The 16,603-nt window shown below is 42.6% G+C and overlaps 1 protein-coding gene across 9 annotated transcripts in view; it reads left to right on the top strand.

Moving 5' to 3' along the window:
- Window positions 1-16,603, top strand: part of TENM4 (teneurin transmembrane protein 4) — a 601,633-nt gene that overhangs the window by 244,266 nt on the left and 340,764 nt on the right. For all 9 annotated transcript variants that reach the window (XM_026843650.1, XM_026843624.1, XM_026843595.1 and 6 more), the window contains 2 exons: window positions 2,929-3,217; window positions 7,574-7,843. In XM_026843650.1, the coding sequence (XP_026699451.1) occupies window positions 2,995-3,217; window positions 7,574-7,843 (493 nt within the window). In that variant the 5' untranslated portion in view covers window positions 2,929-2,994. The remainder of the gene's footprint in view (window positions 1-2,928; window positions 3,218-7,573; window positions 7,844-16,603) is intronic.

Below are 16,603 nucleotides of genomic sequence, written 5' to 3'. Positions count from 1 at the left end.
CTGATGGGTTTTTGGTTTTTTTTTTTGACCATTTCCAAAGTTGCAAGGTTACTAATGGTAATTACAGACCCTGTTTGTACCTTGTGGCTCTAACTGTGCAGAAAGGTTTTCTTGGCACGTGTGTCTCTCCCTCCAGAGGTTTGTTTTTTGGGTTTTTTTTTTAATGACTGGCCCTTGGTAGGAATTGCTGCAATACTCATAAGCAGAGAGAAGCCACCTTTCCTTATTTCATTCCTTAGAGTATAGTAACGGCTTCTTGCTCACATTTTTCTATCTCTGTCCCCCATGAAAATAAACCACAGTTTAAGTGTTCGTTATTAAAAGGTCTTACTACAGCACCGTTGTGAAAGAGCCTGGTTTAAGGTGCTTTTTTTCAAAAAGGCGTAACAAACCTGCACCTTTCGAGGATTTCACGTGGAGATGGTATAAAGGAGAAAAAACAATTCAATAACAATTGGGGGAAAAAAAAAATAAAAAACAGTCACAATTTTTCAAGCCAAGAAAATCTTTGGTTTTTTTAAGGGAGGAAGACAGTACACTGAAAAGCAATCAGATGCTCTGTTCCTTTTACCTCTCTCGAGTGTGAAAGTGCCAATTTATTTGATTCAATACAGCAAAATATCTACCAATATGCTGTAGATCTCTTACATGCTATTACTATGTTAAACTGGCCCTTGGCTTAACACCGTTTCCTTCACTATTGCTTCTATATTCAGGCCTTAGCTTTTGCACCTCTCAGGCCCTTACCCTGCAAAATATTTAACGTGTGTAAATTTTGGCTGGTGTGTAATCCCATTTGCATTCACTATATTGAATTTACGCAGTTCGTGAATGAATTGAAGTCAGTGAGTTTGGTGGATTTAAACACATGTTTAAAATCAAAGCGGTGCTCGAATCTCCGTGGATGACTTAAGCAAAGCCCAATTATAAGACGCTCTCTCCTTCCCCCTCATCCTCCCATTTGTGTTCGATAGTTTCTGTGTGTTTTGCTGACAAATAGAAAGTGTGAACTTGGTCTGCTGCCATCACTGGAATAGATTGAGAGAGAATTAAGTGGATTTTTTTTCTTTTTAAAGTAGTGTCTTAATTTCCGGGAAGAGTGCCACAGAAATCGTACAAGCCATCAGAATTGGGTTCTGTCATTGCACAGCTCATTTTGGAGGTTAAAGGGACAAAACCCAGTGAGCAGTCTTAGCAAAGACAGGATTGCAGAAATAGGAGTGGGACCCTCTTTTTCTTTGCCCAGCTGCAGGGGTATCTCACAGCCATCCTACAGCTCTTGCTCCCTCCTGCGCTCTCTCTTCAACTCGAGAATTTCCTTAATTACGCTTGTGACAGAACGATTGACAAGTGAAGAATTCATAATAAAATGTTTTCTTTAAGCTTCTTCATTACTATTATGATTTGTAGGTTATCAGAACCTGTGCTGAGTCTTCCATCCTGCTCAGGCTCATCGCTTTGAGAGCCACAAAGGCTACATTACACCACGTCCCTTTAAACCGATCTCACAGGGCATCCGTCCTCAGCTATTGCACCAGAGCTGTGTTGTGCTGCAACACAGATCCAGGGCACAGCATCTGAAGTAAGGATGGGGTCTAAGACTTAGGGAGGAATAAGATTTATTAGGATGTTCCAGATTTAACCTTTCAAGAGAGAAATACCAGTAGAATGTGATTCAGTCCCTGCCAGTGCATTTCTATACGTGTTTGATATTGATATGGTATATATGGTGTAGTTGGGAACTGTCAGTGTGAGGTTAATGTTTGGACTGGATGATCTTCAAGGTCTTTTCCAACCTAGGCAATTCTGTGATTCTGTATTTGCTATGAAAAAGACTGAGAACTGATAAGTGTTCTTTGATCCTCTCCCTTTCTGTTTTTAAGTACTGCTAGTAAACAACGACATCCTGGTGTGGCATTTACTAAGCTTCTGTTCTTTAGCGGTCAGGAGGACTCAGTTCCTGAGAAACTCAGCCTATAATTACAGATTTCAATGTTTGGTTTGTGGGTTTTATCAGTATTTTTCCTCAGAAACCAGTTTAGGTATTCAAAAACATATTTTAACGTCTTGCTACAAGTCATTTTTTTTTTTTTTTTTTTCCCTGTGGCTTATGTTGCATTTAATAAACTTAAAGTGAAAAGACAATTTATGAATTATTTTGACAAAATACTTCTATTACATGTTTTATTTCTGGTATCAATTTCCTCTGTGTGCAGATATGTATGCTTGCATACTCATGCAATATACATTGGTTTTCTCACAGCCATAAATCCCAGCCCATGCTGGTTACACGAAGCAGAGCACTACCATTTATTTACACTTTCTCAATTCTGCTTGAGTTCTAATATATTTCTTTGAATAGGAAGACACTTTCATCTGATTTCCATCCATATCTCACCCCTTCATTCTTCTTTTCTCCCCCTCCCTTCCCACTTGCATTCTTACACTGTCTCATTCTTTTGTTCATTCCTTCTAACCTCACGATCTATCAGAACACTTTTAAAACTATAGGACAGCATTTTTCCAAAGTCCTCTGGCTACCCAAATAGAGACTTTTCAGCATGGCCTGATTTCCCAGAGATTAAGTGAAGGATGTACTGAATACGTGCCTCCTGGAGGTGTCTGAATCACTTCCCCTGGAAAGAAGACACAGAAAATCACAATGAGTTTCAAATCCCCAAGTGCGTGCCCGGTTCAGGCAGATGCAGGTTGCTGCGTGTATGCATCCCGCTAGCTGTGGCAATTATTAAATGAGTCACACATAATTGACACTTTCTTTCCATTGGTAATTGTTCTAAGAGGGTTTTCCTGCAGTCCATTAAATAACCTCTCTTTTGTTCAGTGCAAGAATGTACAAAGAAGGCAAATTAGCCTTCAGGTGCCCAAAGGCATGAACCTAGATCCTATTTCTTTTATTCTCTCTTTCAGGTTATTCCAATCTGACCACCAGACGAACGTCATTATTTTAATGTTGAATACTCAGACAAGGGTGCCATGGATGTAAAAGAAAGGAAACCGTATCGATCTCTGACTCGGCGCCGCGACACTGAGCGCCGCTACACCAGCTCTTCCGCCGAGAGTGAGGACAGCAAGGCACCCCAGAAGTCCTACAGCTCCAGCGAGACGCTGAAGGCTTATGATCAAGACTCCAGACTGACCTACAGCAATCGGGTCAAAGACATGGTGCACCAGGAGGCCGATGAATTCTGCCGAGCAGGTGAGTACCTTTCAGCAGATGCTGCCGCACGCAGTGGGAGTTAATCAGCTGAGAGCTGGGACTGGGTGGGAGGATGCCTTTGAAGGACTCGAGTCCAAACGGAAGACACAAGGGGGGAGAGCATCAAGGAACATCTTCAGTTGTATTGCACAGATGCGGGATGCGTGCAAACCGAGGTCCCTAAGTGGGATATGACGAGCCTGTGTTTATTACTGTCTGCTAAGGCACATTTTCTGTGTCTTAGCCTTTCTGCCTCCAGCAGCCCTTTGCCGCTTCCCACCATGAGACCAGAGCCCCTGTGCAGTACTGACACTTCACAGTACTGACATGGTGTGGGAAGTCCCTGTCTGCTCAAGAGCACCTTTCACTGGTACCTGCTCTGTCACGGACAAAGTCAACAAGGATGCTGAAGCAGAAGACAATGAGGGGAGAGTGACACTGTCAACAGTGTCCATCTGGGCGACAGCAAAACCCAAGAAGCCTGGAAGAAGGCAGGCAACTGAGCTGCAGATGGGATGAGCTGCCCTTGGCATTGTATGTGGCCTGCAGGCTGTAGATTTGAGATGGAGACATGCTCCGATATTACAGGAGTGGTAAAGAACCACTTTTAAGACTTACAGGAGTCCATTTAGTGAGTGTGTAGCTGTGAAGATGTAGAGGTTCAAGGGTCAGCATGGGCTCCACAGTTCTAACAGAGATTCCAGACATCCTCCTTCATATAGCTAGCCTGAAGTCAGCGCAGTTACATTTTCACTATTGCTGTTTCCTACATGAGGTAGATTTCTGGCCCCTGCTATAGTCTCATCTTCATTTTTCCATAGAGACAAGAGTGGTTCAGAAACCAAGCAGGGTTTCACATAAATTATTTTTAGAAGTCCATCAAGAAAAGCATAAAATGGCAAAGTGAGTCAAATAGAGTAGGCAGCATTCCAGACAATGAACAGAAAATAGCTGACCCAGGCTGCTCTGAGCGCACCCTCTGCAGTTTGTAGAAGCTGATTCCCCAAAGGGAATGCATATAATTGCACTTGTTTAGCTTGGGGGCTGCTTAATTTCACTCTTCAAAAACCAAACGCTTGTGGTTTTGGTGCAAGACTCATCTTTAAGGCATGCACAAGGAAAATGACTTGCAGCAGTATCTTTGTGCACATGGCTTTGGTGTTTGTATTTGAGGATAACTGCAGCAGCCAATAATTAACAAAAGGGCCAATGGGTGTTGTAAGCAATACTTTGCAATCATAAAAGGAGTTTCCCTCTTAGCAACTCTGAAGTACTTCATCCTCTCTAAGGAATCTACGAAATTATAAAGAAAAGGAAACCTTTTAGGTCATTGAGTTTGCTCACTTCATACAATATATTCACCATGCAGGATAGATGTGAATTAGTACAGGTCAGTGGTTTTCAGCCTGAGGGTCTGTAAGGCCATGAAGGTCCACGGACTTCTCCTAAGAAGCCCACAAAAGATAAATAAGAAGAGCGAGTCTATTGGCAGGGAATATAAATTTGCTGTACACAAGTTCATACTTCCCTAGGAAAATTTTGTAGAGTACTGACAAATAGTAAAAAAAAAAACAAACACTGGTCTAAATGGCTGAAATTAATTGAGAAGTTACAATTAACCATGTCAGTACACCCAGTTCTACTTCCGATACATCACCTAGAGATTTTTCAATTTATAATTCTCTCCCAGTTTATCCTGAGAGTCCCGAAACTGGCCTGAAGAGTGTTAACAATAGCCCCAGACTTCTGTGCCACATTTTTCACTGGCAGAAAGCCATGAATGGACCTCACTTTGTGGTGCTGCTTGGCCTGATGCCAGCCGAAACCAAGCCTTATTAGCCTGCATGACATCAACAAGGCAAAGTGAATTTCTCTCCTGCATCAGTTTGGAAGGCAGAGGAGGGAAACATTTCAAATTGACCAAATAAATTCAGTAAATAAACAAGTCAGCATTTAAATGGTTTTAACTAGAGTGAGAGTGCCAGCAAACATGCAAGTCAGCACAGGAAAAAATAGACCAGATCTGAATTAAAAAGTCTGAGATATTTATTATCTTCCTTTTATTGACTTGAGTTCTTCCAGCTTAAAAGGCAACAGTGAGCATAGAATATGAAAATCGATGCATCTCCTGCTGTTTATTGCAAATAAATTTGATTTTCAGTTAATTGTAGCAGTCATTTTTCATAATTTATGAGCTGCTGTTACTGGAGAGCATCAGTCATGCTGCACATTGATGTGTCTGATGATGCTGAGTGTGACTTGTTTTAGGGGAACGTGCCACTCACCATCAGTGACTCAAAAGCACAAGGAAAACCAAAAGATGACGTTTTCCAGTACTCCACGGAGGAGGGTTTAAAAACTATCCTGACTTTGCATGAAAGTCAAAACTGGAGGAGAAGAGCAAGGTCTCTGGGAAAATACCGCTTCTTTGTGTTTGTAACTTAGGTCAAGTTCATTTGCTGCCTCATGCCGAGGAGTGGTGGAGGATGCTCTCTCAGACTGCTTTGCAGTCAGGTTAAATGGATTAATTTGCCACAAGCTTGCATTGTGCTTCCTAAGCAAGGCCCAAGGGTTTGACGGAGGTGTGAACCCCATCTAACCTTATCTGTCCACTCTGCCTGAAAGCTTTACTCTTGTCCGGTCAATTAAAAAGGTGTGAGGTTCCTGAATGCTTTATATAGTTTGAGTGCTATCAGCTGTCGAACTGTAACAAGCTGAACCATAATTATTTCCTCCTGACGTCAAAAAGCTCCTTCTCCAAACTTTACATGGAAGTGTTGTCCAGTCCCATTATTCATCTTGCATTCAAACATCTTCTCACTGTTCACTATGAGCTGCAAAGTCAACCGACAAGTGTAGTAAAATAGCATCTCCTTGGGGCCAGCTGATCATTCAGTGCCTGTGCGCTATGATCCAAGACCTTCCCCATACAGCAGGGCTCGGGGGCAAGCCAGGGTGTTTCCACATGTGTGAAATCAGACTCTGGAAAAGCAGAAAACTGATTTTTTTTTTCTACCTCATACACATTTTCCACAATGCGATATTTAACATCAATAAATGGAAATGTGAGGAGAGCCATGTGCTTGTGTGGTTTTGAGCAGAGAATCAGACACTCGGTTTTGGATACAGCTTTGAGGTCCAGATGTGATGAACAGGTTTCAATAGTGGGTAGATGTGAACCTCACTGTTCGAAGGTAGGTTTGGGCCTGAACTTTCCTGGTGATCATGCATTCAGATTTATCTTCTTGAAACACGTCTGAGCTGCCGACACCACTCTAAAACTAAGTCTGTGGACTGTGCATAGATTTGGCAGGTTCTACCTCTCTTTATTGCAGGGGATTTATGTACTGAAATAATGGGAAGAAGCCAGCTAGACTGACTCTGATCACCGGCGTTGGTATTTAGCCATGATCCAGGGTCTGATGCCTCCTACAGTTATAGATAAAGTTCCTTAATCCATCCGATCAAGGCATAGTGTAGCAGGAGTGAGGGTGTGTTGTGCCGTATAAACACACAGCGCAGCTAACGGCATTCGCGGGTGGCCAAAATCTTTTAAAGACATTCAGGGTTGAAAAATAAAAGCATGCATTAATAAATGAATGTGGATTTAAATGGAGCCGCTAATTGCCCTCCCCAGCCTCCTAGCACAACTTCCCAAACAAAGTGTGTTAATATTTGAAGCCTCATTCACATTGATTCAGTCTGATTTTGAAGCTCTGCGGGTAACTAGGCATGAACTCAAGAGTCATTTTTCAGGTTGCGTTTTTCGTCAGCTAAACAACTGCATCTGTTTGCAGCCAAATAACCTCTGCTGTGACTGTATCAGAACGAATAGCTAAACTGAGTCAAGGTGTGAGTGGCCAGCAAGGGTAAAGCGAGATCAACAAAGGAAATGTAACCCCCCAGTATGTAATTTCAGGGATTTCAGTGAGCAGAACTCACTCAAATTTCCTATTGAAGTAGAGTAGCTGGGTGTATGGTACGACTTTTGATCGTTGCATGCCTCATTTTGCTTTTCTCCCAAGAAGATTTGCCTCTCTTTTTGCCTCTCCAAGACTTTCACCATTTCTCCATCCATTGTTGCTTTCTAATTTGATGATTTCATTGAACACACCCGGAGATTTTGTCAGGTTCCAGAAGCGGGAATCCAGCTGCTTTTTGGTCTTGATGTTGTCATTTCATCTGACACTAAGCAAGGCCACAAAACAGGGGGAATCTTTGGTGTGATGTTAGGACTCGTTAGCTGCTGTATCCCACTTGAAAAAAGAGGATGAACGGTTCTTCCATTGACTTTTTCTAGATGAAACCATCCCCTATTAAAGAGTAACCACTAAGAGTTGCTGTGTTTTGTCCCAGGAGCCAACTTCTCTTTGCGAGAGCTGGGTCTTGAAGACGTGACCCCCACCCACGGGACTTTGTACCGGACTGATATCGGGCTGCCTCACTGCGGCTACTCCATCAGCGCCGGCTCGGATGCTGACACAGAGGCAGACGTGGTCATGTCTCCCGAGCATCCCGTGAGGCTCTGGGGACGCAACACCAAGTCGGGACGCAGCTCCTGCTTGTCAAGCCGGGCCAACTCTAACCTCACCCTCACCGACACAGAGCATGAGAATACCGAAACCGGTAAGTGATGACAGCACGTGCGATGTCAGCCTTGAGCTATACCTCTTTTTACCACTCCACCTTAATCTTCCTTAGGTTTTGTGTTGGTTTGTTGGTTTTGGGTTTTTTTTTTATCAGACTCAGTGAAAACACTCTTCTAATAGCCCCATGTCGTGGCCTTTTGTACTGTCCTACAGAGTGTTTGTTAATAAACTGCTGGAGAAGGTCCTACTTATTTATCACAGCGACAGAGATCATTAAGTGGCTGTAATACTCTCTCTGCTTTTTGTAGCGACCTTTCAGAGAAAAAGCATTTAAATCTCCCCTCCCCTGGCCAATGCCGCTCTTATCTTTGCTACAGATTTTCGGGGCAGATAATTTCCTTCTTTTCCTCGCTGGTTCCTTGACAGGAGCCGTTTCATTTATGTAAATCAGCTGACTGCTCTCTGAAGGAAAACGATGGTGAAATATTTTTAGAAGCCTTTTTCTTCATGCGAAATAAAAGCTGAAGGTCACAGATTTTTTTATCTCTGTAACTTTGTGTTCCCAGCTGTGGGGACTCCTGCATGTGTTTTGTAAGTCTGCGAACCTTTTGGTCAGCAGTTCTGCCAAGCAGTGTAGGAAGGAGAGAGGATTTTGATTCAATTGCAGCTTGACCCAGGAGTTCACACAGCCCTATATGCCTTTGCACCTTTAATTCAATTATGGCACAGCCTGCTTCTTAATATAGCTACTACGCACAAGTCATCGGGAGCTTGAGCTCAGCGCAGAAAGCTGATGTGAAATGACTGTATTGCTTGTTCTCTTTATGCTTTTTGCCACAGTATTATAGTGACAAATGATGATAACTTTTCCTTGGGAAGCCATGACATGGTGAGACATACACCACCCACATGATTTTATGTTTAACTCCCAACAAAATTACAGCAGAAGCTTATTAAGTTTCTGCTCAAAGATAATGATATATTAGGCAAAGTTCAAAGATAAACGGCCTTCTGTTTAAAGGATGTACGGAAGAATCTTTTAAAATTACCTTTAAAATATTTTTTTAAGTTTCTTAGTGTAATATCTTAGACGGTCGCACCCGTTAGGGACAGGCAGACACGCCAGATGATATGGTTTTCTTTCTAAGCCTTGTGTTTTGATGAAAGCCTAGAGAGATCATCAGTGTCCATTACAGTTGTATACCCTCCCGAGAAATCACTAGAAAACAACCAAAACCAAACACCTTGCACTTCCATCCCATTCTTCTGTACCCAGAGCTCTCTCTGGTACTTTCCATGGTAGTGTATCAGCAGCTATGATCCTATCCCATACATTTTTCTTTCCACGCCTACTAAGAAAAACAAAGTACAGAATTTGCCTTTTTTGTTTGTTTGTTTCTGTGTCTTAAAAAAGAAGAATTACGTTAAGTGCTGGAGGTTTTTTTCACTGGTTTCCATAATGCTATCTCTGCATGTGCAAATGCAACTTTGTACCTACAGATCACTTACAAATGCAATTATATTAGCACAACACATTAGCAACAGCACGTCATAGAATGACAGACTGGTTTGGGTTGGAAGGGACCTTAAAGACCATCCAGTTCCAACCCCCTGCCCCAGGCAGGGCCACCTTCCACTAGCCCAGGTTGCCCAAAGCCCCATCCAACCTGGCCTTGAACCCTTCCAGGGAGGGGGCAGCCACAGCTTCTCTGGGCAACCTGTGCCAGGGCCTCACCCCCCTCGCAGGGAATAATTTCTTCTTCATATCTAATCTAAATCTCCCCTCTGACAGTTTAAAACTTTTACCCCTCATCCTATCCCTACACCCCCTGATGACGAGTCCCTCCCCCCATTCCCGCAGCCCCTTTCAGCCCTGGGGGGCCGCTCTAAGGTCTCCCTGGAGCCTTCTCTTCTCCAGCTGAACCCCCCAACTCTCCCAGCCTGTCCTCACAGGGGAGGTGCTCCAGCTCTCTGATCATCCTGCCTTGAAAGGCTTTACTGAAAGTAATGAGGCAGTAGTACTCATGTCAGCATTACCGTAAAAGCCGGCAGAGGAGCTCTCTAAGTCTGGTTTTGGAGTTTTAGAAAGACAAAAAGCAAGACAGAGATAGAAAAAAAATATAAATGTTAGCAAGACATTTTGGCTTATATCAGGACTGAGACAACCTCCAATTCCTATTCCCTTAAATTTAATGACACACTAACCATTTGTTTAAGCGTCATTTCATAGCAATTAAAAGGGGAAGACAGAAAAGTGGAGTACATACCTGCAGGTTTTTAAGTTCTTTACAGATGTAGGAGTTTCTTTGGGCCCTAGGCATTCACAGTCCTAGATGTTGAGTGTTTTGAATGAGAAAGGCTCTATCATAATATGCACAAAGTCTGTGTAGCATAAATGAAATCTAGAGTGGTGGTGTCCAGTATGTGATTGTAGTATTAATATGGACAAAAAAAAAAAAGAGGTGGTGGAACTTGAGAGAAAATATTACGCTCCAAACTGTGGTGTTGGGGAGCTGCAGCTGATGCTTAGAGTTCCCTGGGAAGAGACAGCAGGTAGGTTCAGGTCACAAAAAGTGGTCCAGAGCTGAGAGAAAGACATATCATTTCAACATAGGCGGTATAAACATATCCAAACAAAAGCTGCAAGGGAGGAAAAGAAGGACTGAGGAAGAGTCTTAAATGTACCCCAAACTTGGGCATTTTCATTTTGTAATTGCTTAGCACAGATAAAGGTGTGAAACACTTTTGCACACAAACCCCTCTCAGCCTGAAACCTTCTGTTGGAGCAAATGAAGCCTGAGATCTTCTCAGAAGCTTTGTCTAGCAAAACCAAAGGTTACTCTGTGTTTCCTCCCTCTGCACATAAGTGTTACGCTGGGCCCTCTGCTGCTAGCTACCACACGGGCTATTTTGAGAAATCCCAGATTTATGGGAGAAATGTTTTCAAGAAGACCTGAAATTTTGCTAATGGCAGCATAAAGTAACATAATGCTATGACTCAGTTTACAGGATACCTTTAGTAGTCAATATTAATTGTTGACAGTATTGATAGAAGTTATAGCCTTTAGCTGAAGTCAATATGGAGCTTTATGAACCTGCCATCAATAGAAGATTTTATGGGGCCCATTAAACCAACTTTTCCAATGAAGGTTAACGTCAGCGATTTTTATGCTGTTCATTATTTATCCAAAATAAATAATCAGAATTTACTTCTGATGTTTGTAAATCCAAAGCTGTCAAAGCATGTTTCTACCAAGACGGTTATTGTGTTCATCGAAAATGAGAGGTCTGGCTCCCTCAGAAAAGCAGGTTTGCTTTTATTTGAGGAGTGGTGATGCCTGGAAGGAATAGAGACGCTGCTCAGTAGGTGCAGCCACAATCCACCCTCCTGTCTTTAAGGAAACCAATGAAGTGGTCTGGTTCCATAGCATATCACAGTCCATAAATCACTTGCACAGGCAGCTGGCATGGAAAGCCATACATTGCTTTATCTGAACCGTTCCCAGGCTTTCTAGGAGGCTGAATACTTTAACTAGTTTTTTTTCAACTGAAGAATTAGCTTGAGTTATAACCCTGGCATTGCCCTGAGCTTCAGATCCTGCACACCCAAACTGTCCCAGTGGCTTCCCCTCCACTGGGCAGTGCTTTTCACTCCACCTGGACTGTCACTTTGCAGAGTAAGGGGACAGAGGTGACAGCTGAAGTTACTGCACCTTGTCTGGGGATAATGCAATCACTCTGTGCTGCTCATGCAGCAGGCACTTCATATAGCTCAAGGGTTATTCTGCAGCATGTCCATCTAAACTGAAATTGTGAACGCCCATGAGCAGTTCAGACCCGTGCACAGGGAGGAGTTTTGGTTCCTGGAAATCTAGCAATGAAATTAGAAGAACCTCTTTCCTACACTAGTTCTCACTGTTTCTCAGCAAGACTGACTCAAGAAAAAGAAGTTCCTGAAGTAGTCATTTGGATCTGAGCCTGGAGTTAACTGGCATTACCTTAGGGAACCCTGAGCAGGTTTTGTACTGAGCCAGCAATTGTTTAATATAGAGAAAAGCACAATGAAGGAGAACAAGGTAATAGTCTTCCAGAAATTGACTTATTTTGCAGCAATTCAGTCACATACTGAAAGCAAAATACTTTAATCATAAAGATGTCATCATAAAAATACAGTACCACAGAATAATTTATGTCGGGAGGCATCACTGAAGGTCTCTGGTCCAGTCTCCTGCTTAAAGCGGGGCTAATGTTGAGGTCAGATCAGGTTGCTCAGGGCTATGTTCAGTTACACTCTGAGTATCTCACAGGATGGAGAGGCCACAACCTCTATGTCCTGGTTCAGGTGCCGACCACTCTTGTTTTGAACAACTCTCCTCCTAAGAGTAGGCAGAATGTCCACTGCCACAACTCATGTCCATTGCCTGTCATCCACTCACTGAGCATCTCCAAGAACAATCCGACTCCATCTTCTGTATATCCCACATACCTAAAATAGTTAAAAGACTGCAGCTAGATCTCCCTTTAGCCGTCTCTTCTACTAACTCATCAAAGCCACCTAGACCCTCCTCTCCTTGTGAACGGTTTGTAGGCAGTTAGGCGCTGGAGGAGACAGTCAGAGGAATCTGAGCAACTCCAATGCTAGAAGTTTTTAACTGTAAACTAGACAAATAGCTGCTGAGGATGGTCTAGATTGGATGCTGCCTCAGTCAGAGTGGCTGTACACACCAGCCTATTGAGCGTCCCTCTTTCTCCAGTTTTAGTAGTTTGTAGCATTGTTGTGCCTTCTTTGACTTCAGGGCCACGCAGGACTATTCGGGCCGGGCTTAGAGCACCTCAAGCTTTTGTACTGCCTCGGGCACTCTTAATAGATGTAAAGATGGACAGTGAGTGTAAGCACCCATAAAACAGGCTCTGAATATTTCCCTTGGGTCTGTAGGGCAGATTTTACCCCAGATCCACTCAAACCATGATGAATCATGCTGGTAGTCCCCGGATAGATCCAAACATGAGAGATGGGTAGAAAACGTGGATATTCCCATACTTAAACCCTTCTCACACACACACACACACAAAAAAAAAATTAAAAAATCCACACCAGACACAAACAAACCACTTCTTTCTCTGCCTTCACTGTGATAATGAGTTTACTGGTTTATTCAGCACAGTTGCTGCAGTATTACTTTAGACAGGGGCCAACTGCATTTTTAAAATTTATCTTTTTGAAAGTGGAGTTGCAGCCCTTTTATAAAAATAAAAAACCCAAACACAAACAAAACAAGTACAGCTTAACTTTCAGCTCTTCCAAAGAAGCTGTGACAACCTAAGGATTCACTTCAGTTTTAATCTGGGTTTAGTGTTAATATCCATCAAGGCATGTAGTTGCTTAAATATGACAAGGAGCAGGAGAGAGGGGGAGTAATTTCCTTCATTAGCAGGACAAGTCAGCAGTGATTAATGCTGTGTACATGTGCAGAGTGGAGCTGATGTTTCTCTCTGTCATCATCTCCTCTTGGGAAGAATGTGGGCAGTATCAAGTGGCCAGAGGATCTCACAGGCAGGATGAGTCACCTCAGATGGCTCAAGACAGTTCAACTGAGTTGGAGATGCTCAGTTGTGATACATTTGCATAAAGAAATCCTTGCAGTAGAAGTGTTGCTGAAGTATGGCATTTTCTTATCTAGCAGACTGAGAGATTAGTAGACGTGAACTAAACTTCCAGATCTAACCACCCTGGAAGCCACACTGCAGGACCATTGCTGTCAAATTACGCTGTGCTGCTTCTTTCCATCTTCACAATTCAAGGATATGTAGGAAACATCCTGCAAACAATTCTGCAGGCATTTTATGTGTGCAAAAAGGGTGAAAATGTCATTGCCGGGCTCAAATTTCCCATTTAACAATGAACTAGATGCAGGTATGAGCAGCCGCAACACTTCCACCACACATCTGTTGGTCACCTCTGTTTAGGAAGAATCTCCAGGTTGATCTCCAGGTCCGTTTGTCTTTGGCTTCACCTCTGAAATCACCAGTCAGTTGTCAAAAGTGGTATGGTGACTATAGCAGCACAGACACTTACTGGTGACAAGATTAAAAGCACCAATTCATTTTACTTTGCTGGACCCACATCCTACAGAGAGGAATAATTTTTCTTTTAGTCACTGCTGTTCTGGGATGCATTTAAATGAGCTTTAAAACTGTCACGCCAACAACCAGCCCAATATCCAAACCTGCTCTCCAAGCCGTACCAACCTGACCAGAAAGTTAGTGGATATGCTTACAGTTAACTTTTACTTTCCCGTGAAATAAATTGCCTTTCTGGAAAATTCTCATAGGCTTTTGCAAAACTGAAGCGTCCTGGCAATCAGGAGCTGGGAAGCTCACATGATAGCTCTGCCTACTCTACCATCACAGACCCAACTCTTAGCTATTTTAATTGACATAATACATGATTTAAAGAGCGTTTCTTGCAGTAACCGCCACACTTTCTGCTTCCACACTGCTTAAGCCATTACTGCTGCTGGAAAGAGTGCTTAGGAAACTGCATAGGAAATTAGGACTCAGTAGAATTGAATACTTATAGAAGATATTTAGAAGAACGGGGATACATTACAGCAGGAAATATTTAAAGACAAGTCTTTCAAACAAGGAACACCAAAGAAATGATATAATTTTGTTTCTCCTGGGTAGTTAAGAAATCTAACTAATGCTTTCACTTACTCAGAGGTGTCTGATACAGACCTGACTGAAGCCTTTGAATATTCCCCCTGCCATGAGCAGTGTTAAATCAGGTCCTAGGTGCATGGTGGCAACTACCTGTTTTTGCTACAGAGTCAGCATGCCAGAGTGGTGTAACTCCCAGAACTCTTGGTTAAATACACCACAACATAGAATCACAGACTGGTTTGGGTTGGGAGGGACATTAAAGCTCATCCAGTTCCAACCCCCCTGCCGTGGGCAGGGCCACCTTCCACCAGCCCAGGTTGCCCAAAGCCCCGTCCAACCTGGCCTTGAACCCTCCCAGGGAGGGGGCAGCCACAGCTTCTCTGGGCAGCCTGTGCCAGGGCCTCACCACCCTCACAGGGAACAATTTCTTAGATCTAATCTAAATCTCCCCTCTTTCAGTTTAAAACCATTATCCCTTGTCCTATCCCTACACCCCTGATAAAGAGTCCCTCCCCATCTTTCCTGTAGCCCCCCTCAAGTACTGGAGGGCCACTGTAGGTAACATGCTGTTCGCCACTAGTTTTCCTGTATACATTTTGGCTTCTTATTAAATCAGAATGCTGTCCCGATGATCAAGCCACATGCTCCAGATTTCCTCAGCTTTTTCCAAATATTTTCTCTTCAGAGCTGGTTTACAAAAGCTAGGGGAGATCTAGTCAAATGATGATAATTTTTGTATGTTTTTCTTCTTCCCATCGGCTGTCCAGAGCTCATCTACTAATGTTGTCTATACTTGGTACCAGAGGCCTTGCCAGGTTCTCCTGAATATCTCTGAACTTCTGCAGAGGAAGGATAGTTACCCAGTCTTCTTTACATTCAACTTCTTGTTTCCCAAATCATGTTGACCTAAATCACTGGCCCAAAACACAATTCAGTATATCAGTACAATTAGTAGTGCCAGAGTTACTGAGTAATCTTAGCATTACAAATTATTTGTTAATACCCCAGTTGATAATCCATGGTGACTTTTCTTTTTATTACCATGTTTTGCTGAGTAATTTCCTTTCAGGCTTCATGCACTCTATTGTTAATATTGTTACCGTGGTTGCAGCAACATCATCCTTTTCTTTTTCTCCTTTGAATTAAATAATGCATTATAAAATATTTCCAGTAAATGAGTGTGTGCTTCAGACAGGCTTCTTCTGAAAACCGTGTAGGCAAAAATGTGATACTCAGACTGTGGAGAATTCAGAAAGGAGATTTAAAAAAAAAAAAAATAAAAATTTCTTCATAATAAATAAATACATAAATAAATAAACAATGTGCTATGAGCTATACTTTATTAAGCTTCCTTTATGCCTTTTGAGTAGGGGAAGACAAGAATAAATTAGAATTACCTAGTCAAGATCAGGCATCTGCTGGCTGTCATCTTTCACTTGTCTCTTATCAGTTGTAACCTTAATATTAACAAGATGTTTCAGCTTGAAATAAAAATTAACCAGAACCCTTACCACTAAAGATCCATCATCAGTTGCAGAAGTTAGTGAAGAACTACAGAAACAAGTAGCAGATCCAGAAGGGAATTTTCACTAATCCCCTTCCCTGTTTCAGCTCCTCCAAGCTCTTACACTGCTCCTTTCCAGGTAGGATTTGCAATTCCCCATTTTAACAGCACATGGGGATTGCTTGAATATTGCAACGGGCTGAAGCCACCTTGCAGAGATACTCAGAGACTTGGTGATCACTTGAAATGTGAAGGTCAGGGGAAGGGATGTGCCTTCAGGCTCTCCAACCATAAAGATACTAATATTCCTATGAAGAATATTAGTCCTAAAAATGAGACTTTAGCCATATGACTATCCCAGATGCTACATTCCCCACTGAAAAATGGCTCCCTTGAAGGCTGTTACATCTTCCTAACTTGTGATCCAACTTTCTACCCAGTGACATTCTTGATGATGGATTCTTCATATTTTCTGTCCTCTTATCTTTTTTGTCCTCTTTCGATACTAGCCCCGAGACACTTCTTGACAGCGAAAAGGTGAGCCACCACCTCACTTCTTCACAAGAGTCTCAGAGAAAGTTTTACCTTGATGAGACAGTGAATTGATGGGGTTTAGGGCAACAGACCCTT

This window comes from Athene cunicularia (genome assembly GCF_003259725.1).
Source record: "Athene cunicularia isolate RWA chromosome 1 unlocalized genomic scaffold, athCun1 chr1_part1, whole genome shotgun sequence".
NCBI lineage: Eukaryota > Metazoa > Chordata > Aves > Strigiformes > Strigidae > Athene > Athene cunicularia.
Note: the sequence above shows the minus strand (reverse complement) of the source record. Positions and strands in the feature narration are given on the sequence as shown.